Source organism: Chanos chanos, chromosome 5 (genome assembly GCF_902362185.1).
Source record: "Chanos chanos chromosome 5, fChaCha1.1, whole genome shotgun sequence".
NCBI lineage: Eukaryota > Metazoa > Chordata > Actinopteri > Gonorynchiformes > Chanidae > Chanos > Chanos chanos.
Genome location: NC_044499.1, coordinates 44,493,147 through 44,504,774, shown reverse-complemented (window position 1 = coordinate 44,504,774; position 11,628 = coordinate 44,493,147). Strand labels below are relative to the sequence as shown.

The window sequence follows — 11,628 nt, the reverse complement described above, 5'->3', positions numbered from 1 at the left end:
TTTGCATTAAAATGTATTTTAAAAAAGGAATTTGTGCTTATGTTTGTAACTTTATATGTTCAGAAGTTGTTGGTGACTTGAATCAACAGTTAAATCAATAGTGTAAACTTATTTTGTTGATTATAGTTCCGTTGATGGAGATTGTACGAAATATTGAATTGACATTCTGAAAGGCAAGAGTCCAACTAGTGCCTGCACTTCTCAGTTAGGGACTGATATGTACTTTGGAACCTTTTCAGACAACCAGTGACATGTAGTGTTTGATAGAGAGAGAAGCCAACAGTGTCTCCACTAGATGGAGTGCAGTAGTAATTTTTCAGTTGATTAGAACTAGGATTTGGTGTTTCCTTTGAAAATAAGTCTTGATGTTGAAAAGTCTTATAGTGTGTGATCTGATACCCTGTCTCTTAATGTTTAGCCTGTCTTATCGGATTAAGGAAACAATGGTTTTGTTTTTGCATGAGCGGTCAAGAAGTTTAGTTAATAATTGAAGGGAAATCTATTTGATCACGTATCAAGGGGGAATTCCTTTGCAAACACCAGTTGCAGACTTTTATCCCGTTTGTAAGCAGTCTCCAAGTAAATGCTATTTTCAATGGCATTTTATAATGATTGAGTCACAGCATAAATGTTCAGAACTTTCCAAAATAGCTGATCCATTTCCAAAATTTCTGTAAATTTCCTGTACTTTAAGGGCCATTACTCTTTCTGGGTGTTCAGATGCATGCAGAAGCAACACAGTGTAATATATGAAGAGAGCTGCTGTGGAAACTGTCCTACATCAAAATGAGCTTATAATAACATGATGATAGAAGTACCTTGCTATGCCATTTTCTAATGTAATATTACATGATAGGGTTACATATTGTAGGCCAATTCAGAGACTAGATTGTTCAAATGCATGATTGTATTAATTGCACCTAAAAAAAAACAAACATCCCAGTTCCATGTTGTATGCAGATGAATGTAATTGTCAGTAATGTTAAGGTTTTGGTGTTTCTTGAGTTTCAGTTACTCAAGTACATGTCACAAACCATATGCAAAAAATATTTCAGCTAGCACTTAAGCATCTCTAAGGTTACACTTAAGCACTAACTAAAATATCATGAAGGTGCTGAAACAGAATGCAGGGAATATAATTGTATAATACAACTATGATGTCTTATTTTCCCAAGTTGTCTAAGTTATTTAGTTGCACGTAATTTAATTATTTCAGTTTTGTAGTGGTTACATAACGTTCACGTTTTAGATTAATTACTCAGGGAAATGCGTAATGTACTAACCTAGACCGCCTGTATCATATTTCTTATTTGTTTGATGAAATGTCATTGTTCTTTATTTATTCTTTATTTATTCTTATTATCTACCATTTTTTTCTATGTCCTCTATCATGTAGTGCATGATCCTATCATAACTATTATGTGTGCAGTACTGAGAAGGAATAAACATTTACTTGAGTGTGTGACCTCTCCCTCTGCAAACACTGTTGTAAACTGAATGTTACTGACTTCTCTGCAGTGTCTGTAAACAAACAATTTCATTGCCCGATAGCTGACTACAATTATAATTTCACAAGTGAGTTTTCCAAACGTTATGCTGTGGGAACAGTTAAAGGTGTATATGTGGAGATCAAATTTAGTGACAATCCGAGTGTGAAAGTTTAATGCATTAAATGCATATATTTATGCTTTTGATATACTATTTGCTTTTAGGGATAATGCATGTTTATAGGGTTGTGTGTCATGGAAAAAATAATTATGATAATTAGGGGAATATGTTGGTCATGCCAGGAAATGGTTTAGAAACTCGTGCTAATTAAATGTAATTTAGACATCACTCCGCTAATGTGCTGAAAGAATGTATGAACGACCAGATAAAACAAAGTTGCACAACAGATATTGTGTGCAGATTTCTTTGGTCATTTTATATCAAATTTATAAAATCTGAATGAAAAATCCATCCAAATTTTTGCACAGGTAGCTATCTTTGTTAGTTTTTGGATGACTGTATGCACACACAAAAAAAAAATCTTATGGTTGACCTGTGCAGACTGAAAACTGATTCACTCTATTGTAGAGAACCGTTATCAAAAAGATTTACAAAAAAAATCAAACAAGAATAAAATAGATATAGAAAGGATGTGTGTGAATGATATTTTGGTATGCCCTTTCATTTTGCTGCAAATTAACAAACTATGACACAATAATTCTCTTTGGAAGTATTATTGTCAAAACATGGAGTATTACACAGTTACACTGCAAACATTCTACAGCACAGAACTGAGCACTGGTACACTTAATTGGACAGCTAAATGAATCTTATATCCTAATTTTTATCCTTGTAATCCGTAATAAATTCAGTATGATTTATTCAGTGTAACTGTATGACAAACTGAATGAAGCCATACTTAATTCCAGGTTGAACAGAACTTATTTAGTAGCTGATTACTCTCTCTACTAAGAAGAGTTCAGTCAACACCACCTCCTCCACCCCCCCCCCCCCCTCCTTTTTTTTCTTCTGTTGATCAACACTTTATTTCCATAGTGCATACTCCTCGTGAAAATATGCACCATTGCAATAAATTACCTATACAAAGTCGAGTATTGTTTTCTACGACTTTGAATTCTCTTCGCTACGTCATCCAAAAGACTGATTTGGGCTTTTATTTTGACGGTATCTCTGAATTATTGCAAACCGGAAATATCACTTTGAGTAGCCAGCATGTTGTGACTGGATGTTGTCCTATTTTTCTACGTTCGAAGTCTCGGTATGAAACCGTAGATTGGCACATCCTGAGCCAAGAGTAGAATGTTCAGGTTCGACTGGGATGTCACAAGTGTGGATACCGCGTGAACAGATGAATTATCCACATTTTTGTTTTTAGGTGATCCTAAAGCTCTACGTCAGAAGTGATGTCACGACTAGCCGCTCTTCAGGGACGTATGTAGGGAGCAAGCGACGCGTTTGGTCTGTTTATATGTGTGTTTCTCAAGCATCCCTCGGTAGGTGGATTAATGCGGATATCGTATCGGCAGATGTTTGGTTTGCTTCTGATTCTTCTTTGATTAATCACACCAGTCGCAGAGGAGGGGTGTAAACACCCCTGAAGTAAGGAAGTGGGATGTGGCCAGGCTGTATTTTGTGATGCTGTTTACGATGGTCATCACAGAGGCAGTGGCTCAGGCACCCTGTTACGTTGTTGAAAGGGTAGACGTGTTAATCTGACTGTCAGAACTAAGATGCCACTTTGTATTCGGGAACGTCTTGGAGCGAAGATCACTGTGATTGTTTAATATTAATACGTGAACCGTGATGTAACAATTTTGGTATTTTAAAAAAGACGAGCCAATAACTTTCAAGTAGGAGGTCTCGATCTTGACACAACATTAAAGAATGGACTCCTCTGTAGCATTGGGAAGACTGGAAATAAGCGGCCCCATGGTGACCCGGGGTCCGTGCCTGACTGGATCCGTGTCTAAAGAGAGGACCGCGCAGTCTGGCCCTCCCACGCACCTGAGAGGATGTGTGCCACTCTCCCACCAGGTGGCCGGTCACAAGTATGGCGTTGACAAAGTAGGTCAGTAGACTATTTGTCCAATTCGTTTTGCTTAAGGCCATTTGTCTTTGCATTTACTGTGTATACACACACACACACACACACACACACTATACTTTAGTAATTCTCACACCTTAGTAACACTGGATATGCAGAATACACAACTGTTCTCTGCATTCAATCAAAAATCCTTAGTCCTCTGCAGTTCTTGTGAGTGAATATGTTTTGATAGTTGCAGTGTTTGTGGATTTTTTGACATGGCACAGATGTTCCCTCAATACTGCCTCTCCAGCAGTATTGTCATGTAGACACTTCCAAACTGAAACTAGGAAAGCTGAGCTACCACTTTTTCATTTTGTTTGGAGTGTTCTTTTGTTTAAGCATTCCGTTGGGATTTTTTTTTTTTTTTTAAAAGAAGTGTTTGTATGCGAAGCCTTTTCTAAAGTCATCTTATGCTGCTAACACATTTCCCCCCTGAAGACAGTGATTAATTGCTGATCCTCAGAGCTTTGCTGAGAAGGGTGAGACCGAGTCTAATCTTTTGCTTGGTCAGAGAGCATAAGTGTAATCTTCAGTCCCAGCCCAGATCTCATCACCATATATGATGTAACATACAGAAATATGTCTGTGCTTTTCCATTTGTTTTAATACAATATTACCTCTCGATGAAATCTCTTTGCCTCTTAACTTTCTTAACAGCATTACGTTTATTCAGCAGTAGAACGAACTGTTTTACGTAACGTGATTATGCGTACTGTGTTTTCAGTTATTCCATTTTGTGATGAGGAAGAAGATTTTGGGATTTGAACGATGAGATTGAAAACTCTCTTAGAAAATATACATCACATATACATATGTATTTGTACTAATCATACTAATCACATTCTAATCATAATCAGAGTCATTATAATTCTTAAGCCATCGCCTGTTATCGTAGGTGATTGGAAATTTACAGCATCAGTTATGGTAGTAAATGTGATCCAGTATTTTTAAATGAGATCAAGCATTTTCAGTGTTCCTTTATTCCAGGTATCCTCCAACACCCTGATGGCACAGTCCTAAAACAGCTTCAGCCTCCTCCAAGAGGTCAGAGAGAGATGCAGTTCTACAGCAAGGTAGCCAATTACCACTAATCATCTTCTGTATTGTCACAGAAACCGTGTCTCTCACACACAGTGGTAATTTGTTAATGATTTGATTCAACTGTATGAGGTTTCGTTGCATTATTCTAAGTATCTCGGCTGATAAACATGTGATAACTTCGTACCATACACTACATGGTTTTGACATCTCCATAATTAACCTGTACTGTATGTTGTTTTTATCAAAATCATAGGTTACAAATTGTTGCAAATGATAGTGGTAATCTGAAGGAAAATAAAAATGTCATCAGCTGTTCCCTTGTGTCATAAATAATCTGTTTATAGCCTGGGACTGTTGTTCACTGCTCTTCCTCATTTTAAATAAGATGTCTTAAATATCATGGGATGCCAAATCAAATGCCTGTCAAAAAGTCTATGGTAGATGGTCTTTCAATACTCAGGGTAGCTTTTGAGCCCTATAACATTGATGGCTTGTGTTACACTGGTTGTTAATCTCTGTATTTTTATGTGATATTAAGCAGCGTACGCTGAGTCCTGATGTGCAAGTAACAAAGAACCAAATAAATGAATAACATTACAGAACTGCACATTCACACCATGTCAATCTTTTCTTAATGATATGTCATTACAACATTAAAAAAATATATATTTTATTTAAATGCAGCTCAAATTGCTAGAGGTTTAGAACGTGCAGTACTTAAAATAATCAGAATAAAGAAAAATTGACTGGGGCTAAACTCTCTCTTAAAATGGCAGTAAGTCTGAAACGCAGGACATTAGCGTTCATAAAAAAGTGAATGATCACCTTGAAGAACTGCTATTATTCATAAACACGGAGAGGCTCTTGAGAAAGCGCGGCAGGCTGTCCCCCATAAGGGCTCTGTGTAGTTTTGTTTAGGCAGCAACTGGAATATTAACAGCCTACTTCAGCAGCCTAAGCGGACAAGGTCAGAGAACTGTCCAGATAGAAAACAGAACAGATCTGTTTATTTAAACACTCACTGAGGTGTTTCAGTAGCTCCACCCACACATTCTTAATCCGGCATGATAACTGTAGCCTCAGGGCTAGAGAATGGATGGGCCTCACCAAATCTTTTGCAGGCATGTTGAATATGATGTGAAAGCCATCAGTGGATTGCATTAACATTTCATTATGCGCAGATTCCCTAAGGTTTGACGTTATATAAATAATAACGTTATCTGTGGGCAGGAACCACCCACCTCATTGACAAACAGAGAAACTGAGGCAGATAGCCTATTTACTTTCAGTGGAATCCAGTTTGTTTTGTTTGGTAATGTGATCCCATTTTCTTTCCTGTGTCTCTTGCAGGTATATGCAGACGATTGCTGTGATCCCTGTCTGTTGGAACTGCAACAACACCTTCCCAAATACTATGGCACCTGGTCCTCCCCTGACACACCAACTGGTAAAGGCCATGAAGTCTTATGAATTAGAATAATTGTCAATGCTGCCTTTGTGGGGCATGGACTCTTTTGGGATTTCTCACACTAAAGTGGGACTGTACAGAATTAGGAATATGTGTGTTCATCAGTAATAGGTGTACCCTTGTCAACAAAGTTAATGTTAAAAAAAAAAGAGGGGGGGGGGGGGTTCTTTTTAGAGAGAAACCGAGGACATCAGTTCTACACACATCTGTGACATTTCTGTCTCATCCAAAACAGATAATCTAGAGATTTTAAGTTTGAAGGTGTTTTTCAAATTCCCACACAGTAAAGTATGTGTTAACTTGATCATCTCCTTGCTTTCTTCCAGATCTCTACCTGAAGCTGGAAGATGTGACACGACGTTTTCAGAAACCCTGCATTATGGATGTGAAGATAGGCCAGAGGAGCTATGACCCCTTTGCCTCACAGGAGAAGCGGGATCAGCAGATCAAAAAATACCCTCTGATGGAGGAGATTGGTTTTCTTGTTCTGGGAATGAGGGTAAGAGCACGTTACACTTCTCCACTCTGTTTAATCTGCAGTGGAACATACCTTTGTTAACACACAATATTCATAGGGCTTTGAATGCACTTGCATTTGCTATTTTGAAATATTTACCCTAGTACTCCCATTTCCTGCAGGTTGTGTTAATGAGTAGGAGCTGTTCATTAGACTGGGTCTCAAACACTTTTGTATATCAAGCCGTTCCTAATTAACAGTCTCTAGTTCTCGGAGGGCAGTAGGAGGTTGAAGTGATTGTGCACATAGCAGGATGTGTACAGGATTCACAGAACGAACTGCAGACAGCCAGAAATTACAAACTGTTGTCAGTTGCTAATGCAGTACTGGAGAGAGAAATTTGCACAGGAAACTTTCATCATAGAAGGGCTGAAACAATGTGTACATTTTATGAATGCTAATCAGGACCTGGAAAAACAGAACAAATGACACTCGCATTTGATTTGAATAATGCTTTAAGGCATTTTGGTGTCTCTGCCCATAATATGGTTAACTTTGACACCATGAATGCCAGTTCAAAACATTAAGACTAAAACAGCACCAGGAAAAGTAGTGCATTCATTATAATTTTCATTGTAAGCATGACTGTCACTTCCACATTTATGCTGAAAACTGTCTTGTTTGGGCATGTAGCCCTCCTAAAATAGAAGTAGCCTGATATTTGGATGTAATACCAAATTAAGAGAGAACCGAAGACATAAACAAACTTGATCCAGCCTTGTTTAACTATTTACAGATTGATTTTTCAAGATGCAGTGCGAACTGACTAGTATATACTTTTTAAAAGTACATTAACTGGTCCTTTTGATCATAGGTTTTCCCTAAAGTTAAGTATATTGCAAAAAAAAATAAAAATAAAATAAAATCACAAACCCCACCTGTTACATATCCTAAATGATGTGTCTTTTGGCTATAAAACACATATAAAACGTGTTTATGATTTTGTGTAATGTTCTATAATTTCCTAGTACCAGGCACGTTGCATCACAGATTCAATTCAGTAGACTGTGTTCGCTTATAAACATTTTCCTGTGGACATTCACAGGCTGCAGAAACTGCTTTTATCATCCGTGGTCAATGCAAAGAAAGAAAAGTGAATCCTCTGTGACCTCTGTTCCCACTATCTCTTGAGTGTAAGGCAGATGGGCACAGAGCTGTCCAAATTAGGACATCATTTTAGCAGCAGTCACTGTCCTTCGGCAGCTGTGATTTACTGGAGAGACTGAGGAATCTGACTCTCACCATTTTTGCTTGTTTGCTGTGGGTCAGATCTCTTGGGACCATAGGATCAGGGTGGCTGTGTTATCAGACGTACAGGATACTCTTATCATATACATCAGCACTGACTGTCCTCTTCTGTTAACCTAGCACTATTTGATGTTCTCTCTAGAATGTTCTCTTGTGTCTCTGAGGACGTGGGTGGAGATCTCACTAGTCTTATCATTAGTCTGTGATGAATGAGGTTTACACAACACAAGTATGAACTATGCACAGCATAGTTTTTCATCCTCCTAAAGAGGAAGTGAGCATTCCAAGCCACGGTTTTCCCACAAACGAGTCATTTTAGAAGAATTGTAGTAATTAAATTTATTCAGAGCTTGGTCATTTGCAGTGCGTGTCCTAAAGCTTATCATGTGGAAATCATTCATCCTGTACCAAGCACTCAGGCTCCCTACTTCAGTCTTGATGGTGACATAGCACAGATGGCTGGAACAGTTATAGATTCTTTTAAGACAAAACTGTTGTGAAATACTCACTCGGATATACCGTATGAACCTACTGTTGTCCAAGGTAATCATTGTGTTTTGTTATCACCCAATTTCACTGCCTACGCATTTTGGTTTGTGGAGAGCAGAGAGAGGATATTACATTTCGATAAGAAAGGGGTTCCTCACAGCGGTTCTGCCACTGGTAGGACATTTCATAGGTGGTCTGGCTGAATTATTTGTAAGTACAGAGCAGGCAGAGAGTGATGGCAGAGCAGATAAGAGTGTACATGGAAGTCTGTGTTAGCCTCCGTGTCACAGGTCTCTGGCAGGCTACATGGAAAAAGGGATGCCTCAGCTCTCTCCTCTATCTCTGTAATGTCCAAGCAAAATGAGCTGCTACTGATAATTATGTTCCTGATGTGGTTGATAAGCTCTTGCCCTTCTGAAAATAAATGTAGCACACATGGCATGAATATTAAACTGCCGTCGCTGTCCCTTTTACCTGGCCTTCACTCGGAATTTAATTTTCTTTGCCCACTGCAGCAGAACTGTACTTATAATGGTTGGACATGAATGATTGCTATTGCTTCACTTCTCCAGTAGAGAGAGTCCTGTATCCATGATTGAACTGATTAATCCGTTGCTCTTATTGTTCAGTATTCAAAGAGATTTGGTTCTGTCTGTTACTATCTAGGTTTACAAAGTAGGCTCGGACAACTTTGACACATATGACCAGCATTATGGAAGAGGTCTTGTGAAGGACACCATTAAGGATGGTAAGACCCTTCAGATGGTTACCCAGAAAATATGTGGAAACTTGGTATTAAATGGTGAACTAGTTGATTCTGATATTGTCTGTTAAATTGTTAATCACAACTGAAATTCGCTATTGTTTTCTTTTCTCTTTTTTGATGGGTTTTGTATTCGTTAGCAGTTCGTTTTATCCAACCTGAGCTTTCTCTTCCATACAGGCTTATCCAAGTTTTTCTATAATGGAGAGAACCTCCGCAAAGATGCAGTTGCTGCCAGCATTGTTAAAGTCAAGAAGGTTCTTCAGTGGTTTGAGGGCCAGAGCCAATTAAACTTTTATGCAAGTTCTCTGCTGTTTGTCTATGAGGGCTTACGTCCTCCCAGCCTCATTAGTGGAAGCCCAGAGGAGAAGAACACAGAGGCTGAAGCTGGCGAGCCGACCACGGGGATGCTGGAGTACAACAATAACATAGACCAGAGCCTGTCCACCATGTATTCACTGCACAAGAGAGGCTGTACCAAGAGCCACCATGAGGCCAATCAGGAAAATGACACATGGAAATGCAACACACAGATACCCACCCATCAGCCCAATGGCAACAATACCACAGCCCAACTGGAAGAATGGGGGGATAAGAGGCCTAAGGAGGAAGCTGTACCACTAATGCCTGGAGATGTAGAGGTCAGGATGATTGATTTTGCTCATGTTTTTCCCAGTGAGGTCCAGGATGAGGGTTACATTTATGGTCTAAAGAATCTTCTGAGGGTCCTGCAGCAGATCCTAGATGACTAAACCTCTCTTCTTCTCGATTTTCATCTTCAGAGGCATTTGCTACATCAGTGTTGACTTTTATTTCAAGCTGAACGGAGGACATGTAGCCTCTCTCAAGTCCTCATGCCCTCTAATTTTCTGCACTACCTGCACTATTGATGAAGTAACTTGTTTGTAGACCTTTGTGCTTCATATAGTTCATTGGTATCTTACTCAGGTAAATTAATTACTAATATTCATGTATGTGAAAGAGTTAAAAATATTAACCTGGATATTCTGTATATTTTACTTCACAGTGCAACTATACGTCTTAGATCTTATTTCGAGAGACTTAACAAAAGGAAAAAAAAAGATGTAATCTTTAATCAGTGTATTTCTGTTTAATGATCATATTAAGTAGGAATGAGAAATACATATATTGTTGCGTATTTCTTGAAAATTTGTTGCCAAAATAACCCTGCCTGTTGTTTCAAACCTGTGGACAATTTTCTCTGTAATTTTAACATCTGAGAAATTCAAACTGTTTGTACGTGATATTCTACTTGATTTCAGAAACTGTTAACAAATGCAATACATCTTTGTGATGACAATGAAAATTTAACAGGCTACAGGAAAATTTGTTTAGACTTTTTCGATAAAGAGAATGCCAAAGTTTTATTGAATTTGATGAGAAATAGGGACTTATGTGGGTTAGAAACTGAGATCTGTTAAAACCTAATAACTAAGATACCTGAGTAACCTTTCTCATGTGTTTGTCAGTGTTTTTAATGTTTGTCAGTGTACCTGGAATGGGTGAGTATCCCGTGCAGTGTGTTCATGTGCTATAGTATGTCAGGATGTTGGGGTCTTTTGTCATGAATTTCAACTGGAGAACATTACCTAGTTTATAAACAGTTAGTATCCATAGTAAAAGCCATAGAATTGAAGACAGAAGAAACTGTCTTGTATCATTAACAAGGAATATTATTAATCTCAAGAACAAAAGTTTTTCTAAATACTTTTTATTTATGTCCTCCATTAATATTTCTCGATTCAAAGGGTAAGTTCACCTCTTTTTGACATATTGGCTCATTATAAATCTCACCATGCATGTAACTCGGATAGTTTTTGGAAAACTTGGAGTTTTACTTTTTCATATTTTACATCAAAGTCATAGTGACCTAAAACACACTCAGTAGTACAGTGATTAAATATGCCATTCATGGTCGTCTCCACTTGGTTTTCCAAATGAGTTTAAAACCAAAAGGCCATTACTCACTAGCTTTGTATTTTCTGAGTGATATTTAATTGTGATGATGCTGTTCTTAATCGTTCTTCCAGGAGGCAGGAAATAGCTGCATCTTTTACTATTGACCTTTAAGATACAATGTAAAATTTGTTCTTGCTTGACCAATCATGCATGGATATAATTCATATAATATGTACATAACAACACTAAACAGTGGTAAATTTGGTCTACTTAAATAATCAGAGATATCATGTTTCTGATTTAATTAGAAGGAGACAGCTGCCACAATGAGCCCAAATGTTAAAAAGGTGAGGTTCCCCTTTAATATGCATCTACTCATTCCTAACTGTCTAATTTTTTTAATCGCAGCCTTTGTGACTTTGTTGTATCTTTCATACTTGCAGTTTGTATGTACCATGGTTGCTAGCATTTAGATGTATTCATCCTGTCATGTTCTTATCGACCTTTATCCAACCCAAACCCCTGTTTTAACAGTAGGGCATTATGTTTTTTATACAAAAGATTTAGCTTAGATTGTGTGTTTA

General features: G+C 37.9%; 1 protein-coding gene across 1 annotated transcript; it reads left to right on the top strand.

The window, feature by feature from the left end:
* Window positions 1-3,097: 3,097 nt before the first annotated feature.
* ipmkb (inositol polyphosphate multikinase b) lies at window positions 3,098-10,067 on the top strand. Its single transcript, XM_030775456.1, has 6 exons — window positions 3,098-3,577; window positions 4,586-4,671; window positions 5,990-6,086; window positions 6,434-6,606; window positions 9,028-9,109; window positions 9,305-10,067. Exons 1-6 carry the CDS (start codon window positions 3,394-3,396, stop codon window positions 9,874-9,876), a joined length of 1,194 nt encoding a protein of 397 aa, XP_030631316.1. The 5' UTR covers window positions 3,098-3,393; the 3' UTR covers window positions 9,877-10,067.
* Window positions 10,068-11,628: the final 1,561 nt, after the last annotated feature.

Coding starts and splice junctions, on each gene's coding strand:
- ipmkb (XM_030775456.1), top strand. CDS start 3,394: ATGGACTCCTCTGTAGCATTGGGAAGACTGGAAATAAGCGGCCCCATG. Junction 6,087..6,433: donor CTCCCCTGACACACCAACTG/GTAAAGGCCATG, acceptor GCTTTCTTCCAG/ATCTCTACCTGAAGCTGGAA. Junction 6,607..9,027: donor TTCTTGTTCTGGGAATGAGG/GTAAGAGCACGT, acceptor GTTACTATCTAG/GTTTACAAAGTAGGCTCGGA.